The 26,868-nt window shown below is 30.3% G+C and overlaps 1 protein-coding gene across 2 annotated transcripts; it reads left to right on the top strand.

Annotated features, from left to right (window-relative positions):
* Nucleotides 1-126: 126 nt before the first annotated feature.
* LOC120770357 (TRPL translocation defect protein 14) lies at nt 127-26,868 on the top strand. 2 transcript variants are annotated; one of them, XM_040097765.1, is made up of 11 exons: nt 127-964; nt 4,017-4,084; nt 6,016-6,053; nt 6,561-6,598; nt 11,474-11,605; nt 21,689-21,817; nt 21,914-22,050; nt 22,921-23,134; nt 23,213-23,543; nt 23,607-23,788; nt 25,797-26,868. In XM_040097765.1, the coding sequence occupies exons 1-11, from the start codon at nt 757-759 to the stop codon at nt 25,886-25,888; spliced, it is 1,569 nt and encodes a 522-aa protein (XP_039953699.1). In that variant the 5' UTR covers nt 127-756; the 3' UTR covers nt 25,889-26,868. The 2 variants fall into 2 exon arrangements, with proteins under 2 accessions (XP_039953699.1, XP_039953700.1); XM_040097766.1 differs by lacking the exon at nt 11,474-11,605 and having other exon boundaries at nt 128-964.

The following is a 26,868-nucleotide window of genomic DNA, read 5'->3' as shown; positions in this document are numbered from 1 at the left end:
TTTATTTCTCTGCTGGTTACTTGTTGGCGCAATTATTTTGTCGTTTTCCTGAAAATTTCGCAGTTGTTACCATCTGGCATCTTTGCATCGAATTACATAAAAAGGGGAGCTTTTCGACCATGTTCTCTCAGTCATTTTAGTGATTTGGCTCCAGCAAATTTACATTTCGTGATTAACCGTGAATAAATCTTTCGGTCTTTCCATGTGTCTGCGAATGTGAAATTAAACAATTTTTTTATTACGCAAATACCGTGTAAACTTTCCGAAGATGTTCAAACACAAACAGGATAGACGTAAACTCTGATATTCGGCCCATATCTGGTCGTTGCTTCATTGTACATTGAAGGCGAACGTACCCCGCGTGTGAACTGATATTTCAGTTTTTCACTTTGGCGGAAGCGGAAAAATCCCCACTGCACACAGTTCAATGCTAGAATTCATCAAGTTCAACTCAGAATTGACACAACAACACCTTGCCAAAGTAAACGGTTTCGATTATAAATATAAAAACTCTTTTGACGGCAAGAAAGTCCAGTTTAAGAAAATTGACAAGACATAATATATGCCAAAGGAAATATCGTATAAAGAACACCAACATAGCTCGGAATTCATAAGCGTCAATCAACAAATCTATATCTGCGCTCTGCCTGTACGCGTATTACATATATCAGACGGGGTGAATTAATCAGCTGTGAAAAACAAGTAAAAGTGCAACGAGAATTATTGAGTGAGTCAATCTTCTGTAAGTTGGTCAAAATGGAGTGCAAGGACGAAACAACGGGAAATGACAATGGCAATCAAACAAAGGAACAGTCCAAACAACAGGACATTGAAAAGAAAATGGAAGAACAAAAACAACAACCCGAAAAGACATCGCCAAAGTTAAATCCACGAGCTGGCTTGAAGCTGGCCAAAACAAATGGTGCCTCCAAAAAACGTGTTTATAAAGTAGTGCTAACAGGCGGTAAGTACGCTCAATATACCTAATTATATATTTTTGAAATAAATCTGTCTTTAAGCTAGAAATATTTGAACGACGAGCTTGCAAGTAATAATTTGGAGTCAGTGTATAAAGAAATGTGTAAAATACTAAACTTTGGTTGAATTGTGGATAAACCTTATCATTTGTTATGATTCTCTTGATTATCCTCGCTTTTGTGGCCAAAATGTGACTTATAACTTTATGTCAACCGGCGTTGCTGGGTTTTTTGGTTATCAAATGTATCTACACGTGTTCATATTCCAAAACATCTACTAGGAACCTGCTATTTCTTCAATTCATTAAAACCAGTTTTATGAAATTTCAGGGAGCTATCAGTTTTCAGTTACATATATAATAGATACCACACTTGACATTTTATTTTTATTTTTTGTATTTCATGGCTGAGATAATATACTATACTTGAAAATTTGTAGAAATCTCAGAGTGTGCATGCACGAAAGTACAACGGACTATATACAACATTTGCCAAAAGTCATTTTCGTGATATGTATATGTAAGTGCCCCACTAACACATTCATTGTTCAGCAAGCTGCTTGCTTCTGCGTCAAATCTATTTAAAAATCGTCTTCTACGATCAGCTTTATACTTACATATATATTAGCATACATGTGTACGTGTAGACAGTGATATGAAAGAATGAAAGAAATTAGTTAAAACACCGGCAAATATTCCAATATACTTGTGCAAATGTTGAATTAAAAATGTATGCGTTTCAAATATTTTGTTTTTTAGTTGTTTTGTATTGAGTGCAGTTATTTTAAAAGAAATACAAGTATATGTGTGTATGACTTTCTAGTATCTACTTTATAATTTAATTCATAATTTATGTATTTATTTATTTATTTGCAACTATTTATGTATATACCAATATCTAAGCAATTTCATCTTGATAACCGTCAAGAATGTGTATTTTGTAGTTCATATAGCTAATTAAATTAATTATTGCAATAATTGGTGTAACATTAACACCGGTTTAAATACGACACGCCCAGCTCTTATTTTGTTATTGTTGCTCTTATCACTAAAAGCTTCTATCTCCATACGAAAACCATAGTGCGCTTTAGTAGCCGGCTAACTTTGTCCCATATCAATGATGGAAATCTCGCTAAGCTAAGTTAAAAGAAAAAACATTAATCAAAGTAAAAAAATACAAAAAAATGAAATCACCAATTGCATTGATTAAAATTAATTTTTGTGACGATTTAACGATTACTAGTTGTTTCAAGGAACGAAAAAAATATTAACTAAGCTGCCACTATTTTTACAGGTGGTTTTGGAAGCCTGTTGGTTAAAGCATGCCCTATTTTTTACAGTAAAGTTTGCGTTTAAATTAATTTTAAATCTCTTTCACTTTGAAAACTTAATTTGTGAATGATTTTAAATTACTTTAAGTTTACGTGTTGTTTGGTGTTCTTTCATTATTTATTTCAAAGCACTTTTTATGAATGACATTAGTTAATGGAAATCGTAGATTAATTTTATTATCTTATCAAACCAAACAAGTATTTGCAAGCCATATGATATGGCATTAATACGTTCACGCTTTTTTTTATTACAAAACAATCGCATTGTAATCACATTTGTCCAAATAATAACATACTATGGTTATGTTTTTTACAACTTCTGATAGTTTTTATTTTATACCAATGACAGAAGTAATTTTCTTTGTTTGCAGGGTGTTCATAAATTACATACTGCTTCGTTTATTTTGCCTTGAATGTATTTCGCCTTTATTATATAATAAATTTAGTTAAATTCAATTCCAACTAGCTCACTACTACATAGTAGTTTACAATGTGCATGTGTATGTATATACCTAACCATTTTATTTGTTTATGCCACTATCTGGTTTACGCCACTTGGCCAGTTGTTGAAAGTGGTTCTGTCGAAAGCCATTAACTGCTTAACAATTGTTATTGACCGTTAGTTATAGTTCTTTGCAAATATGCCCATTGACCGTTATGTAGTTCATTCAATTGAAAAACAATTGCAATGTTTGCTACATATTCTATCTACTAGACATTATCATATTGACAAGCATGCGTTCTTGCAATCACATTTACAAATGCATATTTGTTGTGCATATGGGAGCAATTTCCATTTCAATCAAATTCAATTTAAAGCCAATCGCTTAGTCACAATCACGACAGTTCTCAAGTGTATAGGTAGAAAAGTGTATTTTATAAATGCATAAACATACATATATGTATATATACTTAATATGTGCATATGCGCATTCGACTTCCTACTGCGATGCTTTGCAAATTTTCAATCAATTTCTATTTTTATTGATTAATATTTTATTTATTTGTTTCTCACATTCTAAATAAAACAACCCTTAGCGTCATTACACTTAGTTTTTATTTTTCATATTTATAGAATAATACAGAGAATCTACACGTAAATTTTTTTTATGCTCCAGTGGGCCTGTCCGTATCGATAACTGTCGAAGTCATAGCATATAATGGGCGTGTAGTCAAGCAGGAGCTGTCTGTTGATTGTGATCTGTTGTTGTTTTTGTTATTTTCTCAAGGTCAGCAAGATGCTGTACGTTTTCTTATTTGTCTCTATGTATGTACTTGCTATACAATCTGAATTACTTCTACGTAGATAGGTGAGAGTATTGTGGTGCTGATGTTGCATGGAGGCAAGACCTTCATTTGCTCGAAAATTCCCTCATTGCACATTTGAACTTGAATATTGAAGATAGGGTAGTATTTTTAGCAGTTATCGTATAAGCCAAGCATTTACAGTTTGTTTACTTATTCACCTGCCATACAGCAGTCGGTCATTTGTGTGAGCATCACTGAGTAGGTGGGGGGTGTTGAGTTGTGTAATTGCATTTGAACAGCAGGAGATTTCTATTTTTAAATGCGTATTGCATACAACCACAAAATTATAATACGTATGTAGATATATAGATATTGTTTGTGTATTTCGCTAAATCATATGCTTTTATAAATATTTAAAATACTATACATCCATTTATGTATTTATTTTTCTTTCTTTGCAGGTCCATGTGGTGGCAAAACAACTGGCCAATCACGTCTGTGCACGTTCTTTGAAAATTTAGGATGGAAGGTATGTTGAATATTAGATGAATTAAGGGAATTACTACAAGGTGTATTCGTTTCTTTTTTGTTTCTCACTAAGTCCCCACTACTTACCAACTGAAATTAATTCTACTTTCTGTATATATTCTAATGTCTAATGTATACTAAACAATATAGTCGGTCCTTACTTACTAAAGTTATTATTGGAGAAAGTTTCATACGAATTAAAGCAAATTCAGCATTTTAATTAATTTTGTTTGTGGAAATATGATATTTCATTCGAAAATAGTTTGCGCATATTCATAGCTGCATACAGTCGTTTGTAGTATAAATACTAGCCTTCTTCATCACGAAGATTACGTACATCGTTCTGATTAGTTCACATTTGCCTTTTTTACTTCATTGAGACACTCATTCGAATCTCAACAAGTACATTTCCTACTTGAGAAAAGTGCTCTTAAATACAAAAGCACCATTCACTGCTAAAAATGACAGCGTTTTTTTGTAAATATCTATGAATATGCGCCAATAAAACAATAGACATACATATTTGTGCAATGTAATATTTTCAGTATCTTTCGCATAAAATGGCGTTTTACAATGATGCAACTATGACACATATTTATCATGGAAAATAAAATAAACGAAATATTTCTAATTTCTTTATTAATTTAGTTAATTTTAGAATCAAATACTTTACGTATAAAAGTAGAGATTTGCATAATATGGTTAAAAACCTGCTAAGAAATATTTTTGCAAGTAAATAAAATATTAATAAGTACCTTAAACGTTGTACTCGACGTTTGAAAAATATGTTCCTTTTTATTTATTTATTTTTTTTTTTATTAAAAACAACTAAACATTTATTTATGTGATTGACAATCAGGGTTGCAAATAATAAAATAAAAAATAATTTAATTAACATTTGATTTTTTTTTGTGATTACAAAACTTTTAATTAAAAATAATTATGAAGTTATTGATCCAATGAAAAAAATTTATTCCAAATACAGGAAAAAATAAAAAAGTCTAATCTCAAATACGGGATTGAAAAACAAAAATTAATAAAATAATAAATTAAAAAAATAATTCCAGGTTTATAATTAAAAATTAAAAAAAAAATGTTTTAAAGTGTATTAAAAATTCAATTTTAAATATTTTACTCAGAATTTGGGAATTAAAAAAAAATAAAAAATCGCAACCCTGTTGACAATAAATATCTATAAAATGACATACCTGGTTTTAAATTTCTACACCCTTGACATTCATAATTAATATTTCAATGAGTGTCAAGAGTTATTGTTATTACATGATATTTGTACATATGTATATATTATTGTATATTTCCATCATTGTAAAAATGTCATAGTTCCACGACTAACGGGTTATAGAATATCATGTTTTTATTTTATAGCAACTACTTTAACCTAGTATTGGTTGTTAGAGGCAGGGTTTTTTTGAGGAATTATTGGTGAAGTTTAAAAGAAACAAAACTAACAAATACAGAGCACATAACTGCCTTAGACAATAAGTTTATTCAACAAGGAAACGTCATAATATGTTAATTGTAAAATGAAAATATATGGTTAATATTTCAATGCATAAACAAGGACCAAAGTGAGAAAAAATTATTGATTTAGAAACGTCAAAAATTGTTAAGAAAAAATTTATAAGAATAACAGCTTTTGTGAATAATTATGTAGACTTTCAATATTTTGATGAGGGTATATACAGAATAAGCTGCTTAAAACATCCAATTCTGAGAAAAATTAAATGATCAACAAATACAGTGCAAAATTTTCTGCAACTCAGCACGTTTTATACACAAAACCCGTTAGTAAAAAAATTTATTTAAATCATTAGTGAATAATTTTGTAGGAAATTAAAAAGATAAACAATACAATCTACTAGTTGTTACACGACCATGACAAACGAAATGAGCTTTTAATAATTTTTTCAGGTATTCCGTGTGCCTGAAACGGCTACCGTGCTCCTCAGGTAAATGCCTAAAAATTCAAATTAATTGAATGCAAAAAAAGAAAATAATTAAAAAAAAATTAAAAAATTTCACTTCATAAAACTGTATTGAAGATTTGTTGGCATTAAAATAAATCTTTAAATAGTTAAATTGTAAACAACCTTTTAGCAATACTAACATTAAAAACAACAACAAATTAATGTTTACAAATACATTCTTTACTTTTACTTAAATCAAATACTGCCAGCAAATATACAAATTATACATTTTGTGCTTTATATACATATATAATCTGTTCAAGCTATGAGACGTAAAGTACTATAGAATACAATGACACATACAATAATCTAGTATACAATAACTTTTTTAAACATTTTTTGCACTAATTAAATTAAAAAAAAGTAATTTTTCAAATTTGCGTATTTCCGCAATTGAGAATTGTTCACGAATTTTTTTTTTTGAGTTCCATCAATATAAATGTTGACTGATTTAATTTTTAATCTCTTCTTCTTTTGTGAAAAATATAGTGGTGGCGTTAAATTCTCGGATCTCACAGATAAAGAAGGTAATTACTTGCATTTTTATACATATATGTTTATTTATTTAAAAGAAAATACTTTATGTAATACTATATAAAACGATAGGAAAACTTTGATGCAGACATGAAAGAAATATTTGCAAGCAATAAAAATGCAAAAAACATGAATATTCCCAAAAAATTATAAAAATTAATTAAAAAGTGAAGCGTGCGGTTTTATTGAGTTATCAAATCTAAGATAATTTTAAAATGCTCAAATTGCAAGCCTATACATATGTACATATGTATGTACATAGGGTTTGCTTTGATTTTTTGATTACAAATTACATGTTGCTGTTTACACAAATTTTTTTGTTGAAAATATTTAAAAAGAAAGTTTATTTATTTATTTCATTTATAAGATTAAGAAATACCAGAAAAATATTTAAAATGTATATTTTGTTTACTTTCAACCATATTATTATTTCCATATACATTTATACCCTTTCCATATACATTATAACTGACCACAGTGAGTAGCTGAGTCAATTTAGTCTCTCAGGTTTTGAGACATCGATCTGAAATTTTGCACATGTTTCTCTCCCCGAGAAGCTTTCTTTTGTTGGAAACGCCGATATCGGACCACCATAGCATATACATACATATGTACATACATACATATGTAGCAGCCATACAAACTGAACGTTCTCAATGAAGTCCTTTGTGAACAACTTTGACAAGATATCTTCAAGAAATTTTATTTATTTAATTTTATAGAGACTATTGTGTAAGGCAACAGTACAATCACCGACTTAATCTTTCAGATCTGATCACTATAGCATATAGCTGCCGTATAACTCAATAATCAAAATTAAATCCTTGTATGGAAAGCTGTTTTCTTTGACAAGATTTCAAAAAATTTGGCATGGTTTATTGACCAAGGTATCACTACAATCTCCGAGCAAATTGTTCCGTTCCGATTACCATATCATGTACATACTTATGTGCCATACAAACTGACCTATCAAAATCAAGTTTTTTATATGCAACGCTTTTTTGCTTGTAAAGGGTATTATAGCTTCGGTGCAGTATTTTTTATTTTAAACGCGTAATAAAGGCGTTGTATTAACGTATGCAATCGCTGGATAGAAAGTTATCTTTCTACCAACAAAGAAATAACCCTGATTCGCTCAATGTGAAGGCATCTTCAGAGTATAGTATTTCGTTTGCCTTCTCAAAGGTCATGTTCGCCGTTTTCCGTCACTCGCAAATATTTGCCAAATATTTCTGACTAGCGGTTTTTCATTCTGCTTGGTTCGTACTCAACGTGCAAATAGTTGTACTATGTCGTACCAACAAATTGAAAACAACTGCACAAATATGTATATGTGGTATATACATTTAAACATACATATGCACGTATATAGAGTTGTAAGTACATATTTCTTTGTAGAAATGCATTATTGCGTAGGTGCAACCGCTACTGCACTTGGCTAGGTACACTTTCTTGCACTTAGCTGTGTCAACTCGGATGGCACAAAGTCCCATCGTCGTCAGTTGGACATTTGTCAGTTATCCAACAAATGGTGCGCTGATATACATACTTATGTACATGCACAAATGTATATAAATATACATATGTTTTGTGCTGCATATGAATATGTACTTTAGTTTGCAGTTTATTTTGATTCGCGTTTAAAGAAAATAATAGTGTTTGTTATTGTAGCGGGTTATTGAAATCGTGCCAAAGCGCCTGCTACACTTTTCTCGAAAATTCACGTTGCCAGGCGTCACATTTCTTTCATGCTCACGTTCACGTTATTTGGCTTTAGTCCCGCGTAACAGCGGGCCCCCCTATTTGTGGTCATCTCAGAGCCTAATAATGACTGCATTAGTCAATTTATCACCAACCCCCAAAGCTGCAAAAAAAAGCTGACAAATAAGAATACCTTTGTGTCTTTTCGCCCCACCTCCATTATACTGAGCTCTTCTTTTTTATTACATTTTGCTTTGTGCTGATCACTTTCAAATGTTTATTATACAATAAATAATGCCATTGCATGTTCATGTCTAATTAGATTTAATTGTTCTTGTGCGTTTTTTTTTAGTTTTTTTTATTGTTTGTTTATACAACAACAATAATAACAATCAGAAAGGTATAGGCACGCAAAAGACAATTTCCATACAATTTTGTCAACTCGTGCCGTGAACTAATTTGGCCTATTGGGTTTTGTGATACAAGTTGTTTCCCTAATTGGAAGCACTTCATTTTTATAACCTCAAAGTAAAAAGATTTCCATAACTCTCATGCATTAATTTCGCGTATCATCGTGTATTTAGTTGATTGTTTAATAGCTTGCGAATTATAATTTGTCTGAGTTCAAATAAAATTGTAAACAAACGCACACACATGCATGTGTAAATATTTTACCAAACAAAATGTCGCGTGACTTCTTTAAATTCAGAAAATTATGGGTGCATATACTTACATTTCGTAAAGTTCTTTTCAACAATTACAAAATTTCAAAAAATATTCCTTAATGTTAAGGTCGAGGTTATTCGGAAGAAATATAAGCAATTCCAACAAAATGGGAGATGCCCCTAATTAACTGATAACATACATATGAATGTATGTATGTACAAAGTTACTCTGTAATATATGTATGTATATTTGTATGTAATACATACATACGTATGTACTGATTTAAATTATTAAATATAAAATCAAAGTCCACCAAAAGTTAACTTTGCGATATGCATTCGAGTTTTTTGTAATAAGATTTTTTCTTCAAGATTTATGTTTTTTATAATTTATTTATTTATTTTATTTTTTTACCCTGAACAATGTATATTTATTTTGCCACTCTGTTTGTAACGCTCAAAAGAAAACGTCGGAGACTATAAAATATACAATAAAGGATCAGCATGGCGAGCTGAGGGATTTAGCCATGTGCGTGTCCGTATATAATCATTCGGTTTTTGAGATATCAATCTGAAATTTTGGACAACTTCTTTTCTTCCCAAGAAGCCGATCACTGGCCGGAATCACCGATTTCCCACCACTCTGGCATATAACTGCCATACAAGCTGATCGATCTCAACCAAGTTCTTGTATGGAAAACTAAACAAGATACCTTACCTCTTTGTATGCCCAGCAAACCCTATTTTCCATATGGTCAACCATTAGATGACTTCGATGACAACCAACCTAAACTTTGCCACTCAAGCGAGGATTAGATAACTCTTACAACAACAACAATCAAAATCAAATCCTTGTACGACAATTTTTATCATTTGACAATATATCCACACGATATTTGGCATAGATTATTGTTAAGTCAACGCTATATTCTTCGAACAAATTGTTCAGATCGGACCAATATAGCATTTAGGCTAAGTGAGCGCTTAGCAAGTGAACTTCATCTGGTATCGCAAAGGACCAAACTGGTCTATGCGTGGCTTATTAGCCTACCAGATTAACCTAACCTAACTATAGCATTTAGCTGTCATACAAACTGATCGATCAAAATAAAGATAAAGTTGTTTTTATACCCTTTTATGTAATTAGAATGCATTAGGGTATTATAGCTTCGCTACAATCGACGTTAACGTTTTTTCTTGTTTTTTTCGGAGTGTTTATTATTATTTTTTATTTCATAATTATTATTTTGTTTTTAATTTTTGTATGAATTTTCTTTTAATGTAAATTTAGTATTTATCACACATTTTTATAAATTTTTCTTAATTAGTAATTAATTATATTTATTATCAAGCGTTTTAACCAACAAACCTGCTTAAGTTATACGCTCGTTTAAAATTGTTTGCACATACATACATATTTGCTTATTAAAATTACACCATTTCTATTTTTTGAAGTGCTCAGCAATTACTTGTAGAAAACCATACTCAGCAGTTAATATAGAATATCTGTAAACAGAAACCGCATGACCAACTGTGTAAATTCTTCCTTTGGCTTTGAAGCTCGCATATTGACTACTTTAATCCATTTTAATCGATCGAATTTGTCTTATTCAACAAGAACTATCTACTCACCGTTTCCGCACACGTCTAAACCTTTGGGCATTAAAAGAAATTAGCACAAAAAAGCTATACATACATAAGTATGCACATAAAACGTTTTGCCTCAAGTGTAATTGGCAGGCGGGCATTTTTTCATAATGATAAAATTGATTGATTCAATCGTCAATAATAAGCGTTGTCTCATTCGAATGAGCGAATGTTTGTTGATTATTAATTGTACACGCAAAGGGGATTGAACGCAGTGTGCGGCCGATTACACTCCCTCCCGCGCTCTTTAATTATTGGGCATTAAAAAGTTATATTTCAGAGTTATGGTTGTGGTCTTGATTTCTTTTATTGAACGAAAAAAGTTGTAAATTAATAAATGAAATGTCACATGCGCGCTTCACTTTTTAAAAATAAACAATATACATACATATATAAAATAGATATAAATATTTTATTATTATTTTTTTTTTAGCAAATTGCAAATGTTTATAGTTGTGAAATGCATTAAAATAGTAGAAAAAATTCCTTCTTAAAACCTTCTTACATGAAAAGTTGTTTAGTCTCGTCGCCTTAAATGTGCCAATAGATTGCCATTTCTCTCGTTTTTTATTTAATTAAGCTTTCTCTACTTTATCTACCATGTATGTATATGCTAAGTAATGTAAATGCATATGTATATACCACTAATTACAAACATATATACACATATTTACTTAGGTTGAGTTTTTTTATTTTACAATTGCAAGCTGCATACATATGTATATAATACACTTAAGTGTATATATAAACATATTAGATATACTTATAAATATGTATGTACATATGTAGCATTAGCGATATGTATGTATGTAGAATATATACTGTATTATGTATGTATGTATGTACATTTGATAGCGCCACCAACGCCAAGCACATTCAAATACAAAAATCTACCATTCGCTGCACCGGAACACAGTCTCATTGACTTGACCGCATCCTGTCCACGCTGCTTGGCCGATGCTGCCTCCAAACCCAATGGCAGCGAAGGTGAGTTCACACCACGCGTTTTGCATATGACTGTGTGGTTGTGTGTGTGTGTCTGTGTGTCGTCTATGTGCGTGTGTGCTCGTTTTTTATATTTTGGTATGAAAACAAAACAAAATAAAAGAAAAAGGACAAAATTTAAATATGAATTGATAATGATTTAATCATATTTTGTTACAAATTTGTATGTGCATATGTATATGCATATGTAAGTACGTGTGTATGCAACAGGAATATTGTTGACTTTGACAATTTAAAATATTTTACATTTGCTAAAAAGTAATGTAATTTAAGGTCAACAATATTTGCCCACGAAAGCATAGATACTTCATACTTCAGGGTTGCAAATAAAGCATAAAAAATAATTGCATTCATATTTGAATTATTTTTTTTTTTAAGCCAAATGCCGGATTGAAAAATAATAAAATAAATAATCGGCAATAGTAATTGCAAAATCAGAGTCAAAAATTGAAAATACAAATTTTAATTCACTTTTTGTGATTAGAAATTCAAAATATTATTTTTGATTTTACAATAAAAATTTAAAAAATTATAATTTAAAATCCGCAACCCTGTTACTAATACATATGTACATATGTTTGTATGTATGTGAAAATTACATGCAATTTTTTTAATTATACTGTAAATTAATTTGGTGGTTGAAATTTTCGAAATCAAAAAAAAACTTAAACGAGTACACCACACTTGCACTAGTTCGGCGACGTAAAGCAACAGTTGTTTTAACATAAAAATCTCTGATCACCTGCTAGACTTGCGTATCTTTTTCAATGAATTTGCTTGGCAAAAATTATTTTATTATTTTTTTTTGTTTTGCTATTTTTGCTGCTTACAATTTTCGTTTTCACATGGCCAATTGTTTTTTTGGTTTAGTAATATCTATTTAAATTTGTATCCTTCTTCTGTTTAGGTTTGCTGATTTTGTTTAATTTATAATGCATGTGTGTGTTTTTTTGTTGGTTTCTTTTTTTTTTAATTTTCTTATTTGCAATTTTTTTTTGTATTTTTATCGTTTTTTTTTTGTTTTTGGTTTCTTTCCTTCTTTTTTGTTTATATTATGTATGTTTAAATTGTGTTTTGTCTTTTATTCAATTTTATTTTGCAGTGATAGTAAATTTTGTGTGTTTGTTTTATACTAAAAATTTCATCTATATATCTTTCAAACATTCATATACACCAAAGCACTTACATATACAAAAATACCTACGCATAAACTGAATATGTCGACGCTAAAACGATTTAGTTAAAATATATATGTACATATGTATATACTTATGCACATTCTTATATACATACTATGTATGTACTTATGTATGTCTGTAGATCCTAACTCGTGGTTTCCTGACATCGACAATGTGGGAGTACTGTGTAGTTTATTTTTACGCTAGAAAAGCTTATTTGCTGTACTTATGGACCAGTGCTATCTTTACTATATAGTATTGTACTTAGTATATTATTTTGCAAATGTTGCTACGTGCTAGTTGACGCAGCTTACTTTCTGCCAGGCCCCTTTATATAATGTTTAATATCTGTTTTGTTTTGACAAGTTGTTTAAGAGTTTTTTAAGAATTTTATTAATGTATGCGTTTCTTTCTATAATGTATAATGTCTTTACAAAGGTGTCTGACGTCGTTTCCTGTCATTTGTCGTAGCTTTCTAATAACACGTGCAAAAAAGGTACACACACACACATCCACACCGCTTTCGTCTTTATTCTTAAAGTCTCTAAATACATAATATATAATTAATGTTAAGGGTTAGACTTGTTCATATTTGGAAAAACTTATCAATAGGTTATTTATCAATTGATACTATAATTAATAAAAATAAATAATTCACGAATTTTTGGTTTGAGTTTGACAGGTGTCAGCTGGTGTGCTGGTCTATTGTGCCGATAGCTGGCATATAAATTGAATGATCAAATTCAAAAGAAATATATTTTACTTATTAAGTAACCTTAATCAACTTGAATGTTTTTTGTTATTAAGCAAGAATTAAGAATTAGCAAAACGTTTTCCTTTGAATGCAAACCATTGGTTACGGTTTCAGATTTAGTTATACATACATACATATATACATACATACATACATATGTACACACATACAAATGTATAGTTGCTAGAAGAAATGCACCTGTGAAGCTTATTAGGCCACACCGAAGTTAACGTTTTTATTTTCTTTGTTTTTTGTTTTAGAAGATAATCAAAAATAAAATAAATGTCATCATGACAGTATCAGCTATTTGGCTGGCGTGAAGTGAAAAAATGTCTATAAAAAATTACTTTTCGACGGAGAACCAATCTCTCAGTGACTAGAAACTTTTTTGAAAATGTACATAAGTTTAATCTCCTTACCCTTTTAATCTACTATTTGGTCAGAATTTAGAGAAAAAATTCAAAAATAACTCGTTCAATAGAAAGGGAGGCGGCAAAAATTTTCGTGATCATGAACACATCAGTATGTTCTAGCTCAAATGCTGATGTGTAATAAATAACATTTAATTCCTTAAAACCGAAAGTATAATGGAGACTATTCACATACAATTTGTAGACATTTGTATATTGTATATTTATACTATATACTGTATTTCGAGACATTTCATACTACCTCCGCATCAGTGATGCCCAATTACCTTCGAAGATTTTGAAATTTACATAGTATTGTTTGAAATTCTTTCTATATTATTATTTCGTATAATTTATAAATTTCTATATGTACACAAGTACTCGTTTGTATATGTATGTATGTAAGTGTGTGGTTTCTGCTTTCACCCCCACAAATGTTCATTTAAATGTGTAGTAGAAATCCGCGTCATCTGCTGACCTCAGAACTGGGTTAAATTAATGCAAAAAAAAACTTTCTCACACATTCTGTCAAAAGAAATTAAAAATGATTAAATTTACACAGAAAATATTCAATATTAATTCACTTGATACTAGTGTGAACCAAATTCAATTTACCAACCAGGAGATAGAAACAAGCGACCAAAGATAGGCGCTGTTGTGCGGTGAGCGATTAAGTGCGTCTCGAGGTTGCTGTTTTTCAAAATATACATATAGCATTTATCACAGTGTATACTACAGTATACACATGAATATTGTCATATAATAGTATGTGCAGTTAAATAAATGTTCCACTGCGGAAATAGTTTACGTAGAAGAATTTCTTCACGCAGTCAACTGTATACATACATATATTGTATATACACATGTACATAAGTATATACGCTGCATTTGCCATGTGCCATTGAAAAAGGTATGTTTTATATTTTGGACACTCGTAGTAAAAACAGCAGCTGCGCTATTTCTGAAACGACAATACCAAAAACGCAATTTTTCGCGGCATTGGCGGGAATTGCTTGATGGCTTTCACGTGCCTTAAAGAGGTCAAAAATGTTATTGACTTCACTGAGGTGACGGACAGTAGTTATTATTTGTATAAAAATAGTAATATTTATTGTATATGCATATACATACATATGTATGTTTTGTAATGCTTGTGTAATGTATTTACGTATACCATAAAAGAGTAAATAAAGTTGTAGCGTTAGGTGCCTATAATGATAAGGAAGAAGTGCCTGGATTGCCTTGCGAAATTCGCGAAAAATACGTTGTGTTTTAGATAATAGATAAAATTTGATATTAATAAGTACATTGTCAAAAAAAATTAATAAACTCTTCCGTAAGAACTCTTTTATACGCAAGTACATACATATGTTTGTGTTTGTAAGGGGGAAAAGCACGCGTTATCGCGTTTATAAAATAACCGCCATAACTGTTTATGTTTATATTTGTTGTTGTGTTTACTTATTATTTCTTCGCAAAAAATACATGTCTATAAACACATGTATATTGAAGCATCACGTGCTGACCGCATCATTCAGTCATAATGAATTCTGTGACACACCGCTGGCACTTATTTGCATACGTATATGTATGTACATACATACTCGTATGTATGGACATATTTACATGTCATGTGCAAGCGGATCACAATAATAAAGCCTTTGCACATGAGCAATTTTTCACACTTAATTCTGCATACAAGTGTATGTATGTATGTATGTACATACAATATGTATACTTAAGTAATATAAATTCAGACGTGGGTCTTTACCTATATTCATATACAACCACACAGGTTAATACATACATACATATGTATATTTGTTAACTAAATTTTTACTAACAATTCGCTAGCACACAGGCAAAATAGCACCTATTACTTACTTATTCACATATACATATGTATATACGTATACATATCTACATAAATCTATGTACATATGTATGTAAGACATCTTTTCGCCTTTATATTTCCGATACGGGAAAGTGCACGATTGAGCAATTTATGTATGTACATAAGTACATATGTATGTACATTAATATAGAATTAGTTACAGTTTGAAATTCTAAAAATAATTTATTATTATTAATATCCATTCTGTGATCATAAGTGTATTTACATTATCCGTAAATAGACACCTATGGACATGCATGTGTAGGAAATAGTAAAAAAACTTTAATGGTTACTCGATATTGATCGAACACACGTTTGGTGTGATTTCTATACCCTTCGTGTTTTAAGGCTTCCAAAATGTCTTCCCCTCAAGTCCCTTATATGCAGCTGTCATTAAGTTTAGACTCCCTTATGATAATGTGTTAAGCACATTTTTTTGTAATTTTCCACGTTTTAGCGCTAATTTTTGTAGTCACTTGTTCCTGTCAGATTTTTAAAAACGCTGCTTTTCTACTTTGTTACATTTTTCAACGCTTGGTTGCCTTTTTCGTTTCGGTTTTGTTTCTTTTTTTGTTTATACATACATATGTACATACATACATATACATATGTATGCCTTTCATACAATTTGTTTGCATTTAGTCGTGTTGGTGTGCAGTAAATTAATATCAAACTAATTTTTTTTTTGCATTAATACATTTTTTTCGACAAATGGGAAAATAATCACTAATTAAGCAGAGAATGAATATCTGACATAAAGAGAAGCACTATGTCAACAACAATTTTACTTATGAAAGTGAAAATACTTTACAATTAAAAAAATGAATAATATAAAGAAAAATAATTAAGGTTGAAATTACAGACTGAAAAACATCTACTGACAAGAAGTTGTTATTATGACGTTAGTGTAACAGCTGATATTGCCAAAACCACATAGAGGCATTTAACGGTACAATAATAAAAAAATAAGAAACTAAAGTACAAAAAATTGTAAACAGTAATTATTTTTAACCAGTTAAGGTAATTTGAGAACAGATATACATTTATACATATGTACATGTGTATATGGTAATTGTATATGTACATACATATGTAAGTCAGTAATAAAGATGGCACTATCTTTAGTATATACTATTAAAAACGTTGGTGGTAAAAAACGTGGTTCGTAAAATAAATAGTTTTAGATAACAATTTTTATATTGATACTGTTAATCTAAATTGCTTAAATTAAACGTAATACATAGGTAATGAAACGCAAATTTGAATTAGTTCAATAGAGATCTCTCATCTTTTCTATTAATTCACTCTAATCAATTGATAAAATTTGAATTTTTGACAGTACACACTCACGAGTACCTGGCTTTCCGTTCATTTCGACTTGACTGAAATAAAGAAAGCATACTTACTTATACCTGTATGTATGTATTCATATACAGCCTTCACAATTAATTAGTCATTCATAGATTCATGTACATAGCTAATTCTTGTTGAAACGAAATCCCCACAGTAATCTTCTAACTTTAGAAGCAAACAAGAAAAAACGTTCACAGCGGTTACACCGAGGCTATAAAAAAGGACTTCACTTTGATCGTTCTGCTTGTTTGGAAGCTATATATAAGTACATACATACATACATATGTATATGCTATGGTGGTCCGATCTGAATAATATGTTCGGAGCTTGAGCGTTACCATGGATTATAATTATGCCAAATTTGTGAAGCCGTGAAGATAGCGTGTCAAATAAAAAAATTTTCCACACAAGGACTTGATATTGATAGATCATTTTGTAGGACAGCACTTGTATGTATTAGTGATTCGATGGACCCAATTGTGAAAAATAAACAGCATATTGGGCGAAAAAGACGTTACCACACGTCAGATCGATATCTCAAAAACTGAGGTGTATACTGACAGACAGATAGTCGGACATGACTCAATCGATTCATCGCGTCAGGTTGTTCATTTGTATTAATTGTATTAATGTACATACATACGTATATACATACATACATACATACATATGTATATACTTTAGAATGTCTCCGACGTTTTCTTCTAGGTGTTACAAACTTCATGGCAAAGTTGAGCTGTTTTTTCTTGAAACCACGTATTATTGTATACAGACATTGGTTTCATAAAATCTATTTCGAAAGTATTGTTTAGTATGTAGTTTCGGGTAGTCACAATTCTTGGAGAGGCCATGTAACTTCGATTTAATAAAAAAATTTTATTTTAATCATTAAAACAGCTATAAACATAAAACGCGAAACGGCTTGAATGTTCTTATTTATAGTTTTCAATTGTATGTCGAAAATGGAAATACATACATCCATAAAATTGGATTCCAATTCTAATAATATTAAATTGTTTATTTCAATATGCTTTGAATAATCGCCGACGGTAATTGAATAGAAACACAAATGCGCCGCAAATATAAACGAATTTTCAGTTGCGCAATTGTTTACATCAGCGTTGACCAAACCTCAAGCTTTTTTCTTGTTATTCCCTTTTTAGTTTTTGCAAATTGTGTTATTTTGCACTAATTAAATTATCGCAGTGGAAAACAATTCGCACATGCCCTTAGCTGTGGGTGGCTTGTTGATCGGATCCACATATCTACGTCCATATGTATAGGTAGTGTGCGCAGCGTAAGGGAAGCGACAAAAGCTCCACAACAGCTGATTGATTTTGCGGCAAATTAGTTGTGAGAATGTTCCACCACAAAAGACGGCATACTTGTGAAATGTCAATACTACAAAAAAAAGAGAATGAAAGCCTATCTTGTTGCTAATATGAAATCGAATTGTCGTGACATTCAAAATACCACATAACTGTGCTTTTGTAATAAAATTTATTTGTGTATACACATACACGTGTCTTTATGACTGCTTTCAGCGTTGGAAACAAAAATATTTCTATGTTTATTTATTTGTGTCTACATTGATCACTTGTCGCGTAAACAAAGTGAAGAAAGCGAGTAGTGTCGCACAATCTTTTGCCGAATGATTATTGCTGGCTTTGTTCTTATAAAAACCACAGCAACAATCAAAACTATTTATTATTTATTGTAATGAATATCTCTGGTCGTTCAATGAGTAATGCATTCCAATCAATAACAGATTTGTATAATCTTATAAATTTACCAGAAATCATGAAATTAAAGACCCAATAAATATGTTAGAGTTTATTACGGAAAGTAATTTTATTAGTTGCGGCGTTTCTAACAAATGTTCTCAAATCAGTCAATGAAGTTTTTCATATGTTTTCAGCTTATCTCTATTGCTACTACAACCGTGTTGATTTCCGGATTACCAATTTTCGCTAGCGCCAGCCAAAGCCATACAAATTATCAGTCGGCTGTAATCATACGACCTTTCGAGGTCAAATGATAGATACAATCGCAAAAGAATTTGTCGCATAATGTTATTCGCTTAACCTATATTTTTCTTGGTTTAGATTTTAAATATAGACAGCCAAATCTACATACATACTACATATGTATGTTTAACACGCATTTAGATACATACATACATATGTATGTATATATATTCGCCTAATGTATGGCTCTTTTCTCCCATCTTTAGGTGCATCTGAAAGCTTTAAGCGCCCGTAACCATATTTTGTATCAGAAAGCTTAAACTTTGACATTAAGGCATTAAGAAATTTTTTTTTAATAATTTTCGATTTTTAAGTCCTGTCCACACCACTTGTTGATATCATTTGCATAACATATTAGATCAAATTTGACCAGGACTGATAAAAAAACAATATTTCCAAGTGTTTTAATAAAGACCTTTATATTATCGCCTTCACAATAGATATTTTGAGCTAATACAGCATGCCAACAGTTAATAAAAATTTCCATACACTTACTTGTATAAGTCTCGGTTGAGATGGCCTTCAGTGTATTTTGGGATTTTTGTCATATTTATAAATCCATGCCATGTAACCTGTAATGTGTTTGATGAATATAGGGTGCTCAACCGCGTTATTAACATTTCATTTGCGACATCCACTCGATGTCGTTTTGGCGAAAGATTCAGATATTTTTGGTTCGAGTCATTGACAATACACATACCCTAAATTTTAACCAAAATGTATTGAGTCCATCCATAAGAGATTTTGAGAACCTCTCCTAATATCTGATGCCAACACGTCGATTTTCAAGCATTTCTCGACAATAACCATTTAATTACTTTTTTGCTAAGCTTGTCATTTTATAAAAAATTCCAATTTCATTATCGTCGAATTACTTGCGAACTTAATGCATTCCCCTGCAACAGAAAGCATTTGTTGTAAATTCGTAATTCCATATAAATTGCATAATTTGATCACAACAATAAATAATGTGAAATACACTTACATAACATATGTATATACTTGTATTTATAGCGTTGTTGATATTCAAAATAATATGTTAATTTCACTGTTTATTGTTTAAATAAATAACAAAATTCCCATGGATGACACGCGGTACGCTTTTGACTCATTTCAAAAATGTATGCTTGTGCATAGGTAGGTCCCTACTGTTCGAAGTTACTGGAATGAGGATGATTAGGAATTTTAAGGTTCTGATATTCATAAAAATTATTCATAACTATTATCATTCATTATTCCTTTATTATTAATAGTATAATTTATTATTATTATGCAAATATTTGCTATATTATATAAATATTTGTCAGTGAGGTTTCATTTATTACAACAAGCAATGCGAAAATTCAGATGGTTCCATTCAGAGGCAAGTTTCGATTGCTTCGTATTTTTTTTTCTTCTTCCAAATAGAATTTCGTTCTGATAGTTTTAACTGTATAAAGAGGTCTCTATCATGATTTTCATTGCTCAATTTGTATAGCAGCTACTATATGCTATAGCCATCTGATATGTTCGGAGATTGTAGCGTTGTCTTCGGCAATAACATGTGCCAAATTTCGTGAAGATATCTTGTCAATTAAAAAAGTTGTCCATACAAGGACTGGGTTTTGAAAGGTCAGTTTGTATGGCAGCTATAAGCTACAGTGGTACTGAAAAATAAGCATCTTCATCGAGTGCAAGATAAGACAACTCAGCTCGTCACACTGATCATATTAATAATTTATAAGGTCTCCGACATTTTAGGTGGCTTTTTAGCAAACTTAATATACCCTGTCAAAGATATAAAAAGTGTTTGTTGAAGATCATAAAATATATGTATTTACACTCTGTTCTTGGCCTGACTTTTATGTAAATGTATAAATTGTTTTAGATTTATTTTTAGACCATGCACTAAAAAAATGTGCAGATTCTCAGATTTTTAGCTTTGAAAGTAATGTAAATTGTTACATACTGTTAGAAATAAGCATATATGATGTATGTATACATATATTTTGTAATAAAAAGTCGCATGTTAAATATTATCCGGCGGTAATATATTATAAGAAAATATATGTATTTGTGTACAAGACCGGTGTATGATAAATATTTGTCTGGAAAATCATAAATAAAATCATAGCACAAATACATAAACGCATATCAGCATAATCACTTAAATACTCCATTAGAATGTAATTAAGAATGCGCCACCACCACCACATCATGGTATCCGAATATGCAGCAATCATCACACAGCTGTTTGCGCAATCGATCAATCAATCATTGTTCATTGTTTAGCACAATTTCTATGTTTTTTGTACGTTTTTGCTTGCAAGTTTTTTCTTCTAAAATGCAAATTTATATTTTGCAAAAAAAAAATAATAAAAATATTGGTTAAATATGCAGTTGCAAAGAGTTTACACATTAACATTTTAAGTTCATAATCAATTAACTAATTTCACTGTTAACATTACAGCTTTCAAGTTTCAAGAGAATCTAATACGTACAATGATACAAATCGAGAACACCTACTTTGAGCTGGGGCAATCGAGTCTGCGTGATTGTTTGATTATCTGTGATCGTGGCGTCATGGATGCCAGTGCTTGTAAGTATTATCAGCTCTTATCAAATTTATTTTATTTAATAGTATGTGCTCGACATTACGTCTACTTACATATACATCCATATATTATATATGCAGATATCTCGAAAGAAAAATGGGAAAAAATGATGTCAGCGAATAACTGGAATCCTATAGAATTGCGTGATAATCGTTATCATCAGATTTTGCATTTGGTTTCCGCAGCAAATGGTGCTGAAGATTTCTACACAACTGAGGTAATGCAAATGTGTTTTTTTACGTAGAACAGATAGTAATAAGTATAGAGTGTGTAATTAAGTAAAAAGTGTCATGTCATGTAGTTTGCATAATTTCGTATAGTTATACAGTAGTAAAAAATCAAGAAACCCCTCTTTGTAACATATTGTAAATCATTACAAGTGAGATAGGTGAGGCAAGGTAATGGAAATTATGTACCATTTAATCAAATTTGACGCGGATTGGCTCATTTAAACTGCGCGCGCAATGAGTCCATGACACTAACCTCCTCATTTATTTAAGTGTTGGCGTAATTGTATTAGGTCAAAAGGAACCTATGTTGAAGGCGATAAAAAAATGTATACTAAAATAATTCAAAAATCTTTGGTATAACGTTTACATTACTTCAAAATGTTACTTTTGTTTCTGCCGTTTAAAATAAATAACTATCATAATTACTTCCAAAGGCTTCATATCATAGAAATACTTTATTAACCATCCATCATACTCGATTTCAATTGACTAATGTTTGCTAGTTATTATACATACAATTTTATACATATACATACTTTATATATGTATATGTTAAACTTTGCCCAAGAACTCATAGCTAATTCTAACGTATACAAAATTCTGAAAGACTTACTTCGCCACTTACTAAAAATATCTTTTATTACACAATTTTTATTCAAAAGATTTTAAAGAAGCCTTCTCAGGTAAAGTTTTTCAACATTTTCAAGCTTAAAACGGTTGGAGAGCTATTGTAACAAAATATAAATGCTAGGAGACGTATCGAAAATATGTAACTGCAATATTACAGTTAGAAACTCATGCAAATTAATAATTATAAATTAAATTTTTGAAAAATAAAAATACGTTTTCTATTTTAGGATCATGCCTGCCGCTCTGAAGGTGTTGATATGGCACGTGATTTAGATTACAAGTCTGCAGCCGCATGGGTCGGTCATCCATATTTCGATGTCATTGATAATTCAACAAATTTTGAAACCAAAATGAATCGCCTAATCGAGGCAGTGTGTCAGAAAGTCGGCATCGATATTGGTGATCGTCTGCTTGCCACCTCAAGAAAACTGAAATTTCTCGGTATGTTAAGCAATTTTATATTTATAGTATATTTTTAATTTTAATTGTACATCTTTTATATTTATCTTCAACTCACAGTCGCAACACTACCAGCCGACTCCGAATTTCCACCGTTTCAAGACTTCGATGTTGTACATCACTACTTGCAATCCTCAGGACCAAAAGTACAAGCGCGTTTGCGCAAACGTGGCCAAAAGAATCACTGGAGCTACATACACACAATACGCCGTCCCAATGTGCACGGACAGTCGCGCATCGAGGTAAAAACACAGCTAACGCATCGCGATTACATGAACCTGTTGGCGCAACGCGACGATGCACATTTCACCATCTACAAGCGACGTCGCTGTTTCCTCATCAACAACCAATATTTCCAATTGGACATCTACAGAGAACCCAGCCATCCACGGTATGTTGCAAATGTTTATGTCATTTAATTGTATTACTAAAAAATATTTTGCCAAACATGCAGTTGCAAGGGGCTGATCCTATTGGAAACGTACTCATCACACTCGGGCGATGCGCTGAAAAATTATATGCCCAAATTTTTGAATATCGTCAAAGAGGTCACTGGTGATCCAGCATATTCGATGTTCAACTTGTCATTGCGCGAAGATTGGAGCACGACAAAGAAATTCTGGCACCCAATGCCCGGTAAGGAAGGCAGCAAAACTAGTGAAACCAAAACTGGAGACATTGTCGTCGATAGTGATTAATGCACTAGATGATGATGATGCCTGCTTGCTTGCTTGTTTACCCGCCTAAACTACCTAAATATTAGTATAGTATAAGTAAATTAGCAGTAATCATAAAAAATTTCACATTTCACAACGCTGTAGTATACCTTTCGCTAATTGCTTGCCAATTATTACATTTTTAGGCATATACAGGCATATTTTATATGTGCGTATGTGTGTTTAGAAAATGCGTATATAAAGTTCATTTAGATTGTTGTATATTTGAGTAAAAAATGTTCTACTAACAAAAAATTTCAGTACTGAATATTCGTAAAACCTAACCTAAAACTAATAAGATGTAGAACGGAGTTTTGAAAATTTTATTTATATACTGTTAGTCAATAACAATAACGCAATATAAAAACACTATTTATTTGTATTAGCTGCCATATTTAGTATGTATTTATTACGTATTGTTCAATACAATTATTAGCAAAATTGGAAAAAAAAAATCCAGTAGTATATTTAAAATGTTTAGCAAAATCCTTTGATATTACAATGGTGACGGAATGTACTTACTATATTTATGTTGCAGCAATGTATTTTTGAAATTGTTATTCAAACATATAACGGGGTTTTTAGTTAAAACTTGCTAAAATTAGCACCGCCAAAGTTGCTGGATTTTCTGTAAAAAGAATATATTTTTTTTTAACATATTCCTCATGTTTTGTTATCTACAGGTTTGCTTATAATATACCAGAAATATTTGGACTAATGTTTTTTTTTATTTTGGAATTCGAAAGTCTTAGTTAAAAATTGTGTTGAAATTTTAATACAAAATTCCGGATTGAAAAATGGAAAAAATTGAATCCCAAATATGGGATTGAAAAAAATTGCAATCCCAAAAACCAGCCTATAATTAAAAATTAAAAAAAAAAGTTTTTTTAGAATTTGCATTTTTTCGTGTTTGTGTACTTCGTGTTCTACTATTTTTTTCAATACTTTAGAACACTGGCCTCAAAAAAGAATAAAAAAAAATAAAAATTATTTTATTTTTTTCTAATCTTAATTCTTCTAATTTTTTTGTTTTTAAATAATTTTTCGGAATTAAAAATTGAAATTTTAATTATAATAAAATTTTTAAATTTAATTACAATGAAAATTTAAATTTACTTACCACTTAAATTAAAATTTTATAAACAATTTTTAATTAGGTTAAATTTTCAGTCATCTAAGATTTTTTGGAGAACTCTGAATTAAAAATAAAAATATAATTTCTTTTTCAAAATTTTTAAATTAAAAAAATTTGCAACCATGGTTATCTACATACATCTTTATAATTAAATAACGACTTTAAATTTGTTTTTATATTAAAAATTTGTTAATTTCAGCAACGCGAATTTTCATAATCCTACAAATATGTATACATATGTATTTCTAAAATTCGAAAAATTCAATGTCGTAGATTTGTTGTCTAATTTTAATATTTTATGGTACCTAATTTATTTCAAAAACATATTTGTGCGTTTTTAAAACTCTTCTTCTACTTACAAATTAAAAAAAAAAATAATAATAATTTTCAAACGTAGAATTGCGAATTTTATATTTTTTTTAATATTTGTGTAATACTATTATACACAATATATATTGTGTAATATTTGTTTGCTTTCGGCTTACTTTTTATAAATATCATTAGTCATTTGTCCCTTACCTTCTCTCCCTTTGCCTCGCTTTCTCTCTTTAAACGCTTAACAAATAATATTTTTATTGGATTTTAGCAAAATCGCTTCTTATATATTTGCTTAATACTTTAATGAAATTGCTTCTTAAATTTCGCAATTTTTGCAAGCATGTTTCATAATTTTAATGCGAACTCTGTACTCAATACATACTTATACGCACTTACTGTTGTATGTCAGCAAAAACACGCACAATTGCACATTATTTACATGTCTCTATTTTTCTGTTTATTTATTTAATTTTAGAGGAAGTCACAACAGCTAATGGCAGTAAAATAAAGCAATCGAACGGAGTATCGAATATGCAATTGGTACTTAATGGTCATGCCAAGGGTTAATTAATTAAATAGACAATATACTTTAAGAGTCATTATGAACGCCTTCAAATGATTTTGTAAGCAAAACAGATACATATATACTTACTTAAATTTATACAAACAAAATTTTAATATCATCAACCAATTCACTCATATAGATAATATAGTAGATGTATTTTAAAAATATTCTCATAATGTTTTTCCCTACTTTTTTTTGGAAATTTTTAATAACAACGCTTTAATGATATATGTATGTATAACTGTTTTACACAGAACTTAATTGTTAAAGTAATCACGTGAAATGCGAAACTTTTGTTTTATTTTTACTTAAAAGCGCTTGACTTAAAATATATATACATATATACGCTATACACTCATTTATAATTATGTAATAATACCCGTGACGATTGAAGGCTATGCAAAGTGATTATTTCTTGATCATTATATAATAGTTATGGAGAGTATGCAGCAAGTTGCTGGCAATTTTGTGCTTGCAGTCATCCTACTATTTTGGATGACTGATTGTGACTTTGAAAGCATGCACGGACTGGGAATGAAGTAAAATTCAAAAAAAAGCAAGAGTTAACCTCAAATTATATTTAAAATACTTAAAAAAATAATTATACATATGACATTTCGTTTTATTTGTCTGACACATTTTGTGCGTGCATACTAATATTAATTTATATTCTCATGTAATTGTTGCACATATTGTACTTTATCATAAACAAACAAAAACAAAAGCAGAAAATTACGACTGCAAAGCAATAAAAAGCTTAAATTGTTAAAAAGCAAGGGAAATATCGGCAAAGTATTTATTATGTATGCTTTTGCTTATACAAATTTGTAAGAAAAATTATAAAATTGTGAATAACATGTATGTATGTAAAATTTGTTAGCTTGCCAATTTGTGATTTTCGACCAAATGAAACACAAATGTGGTTAGACATAAATTCTTTGTAATTTTTCATTTTTAGTAAAGTTTTCAAATTCATAATTTA

Source organism: Bactrocera tryoni, chromosome 3, assembly GCF_016617805.1.
Source record: "Bactrocera tryoni isolate S06 chromosome 3, CSIRO_BtryS06_freeze2, whole genome shotgun sequence".
In the NCBI taxonomy this organism is placed as follows: Eukaryota; Metazoa; Arthropoda; class Insecta; order Diptera; family Tephritidae; genus Bactrocera; species Bactrocera tryoni.
This window is presented reverse-complemented; position numbering and strand designations above follow the sequence as displayed.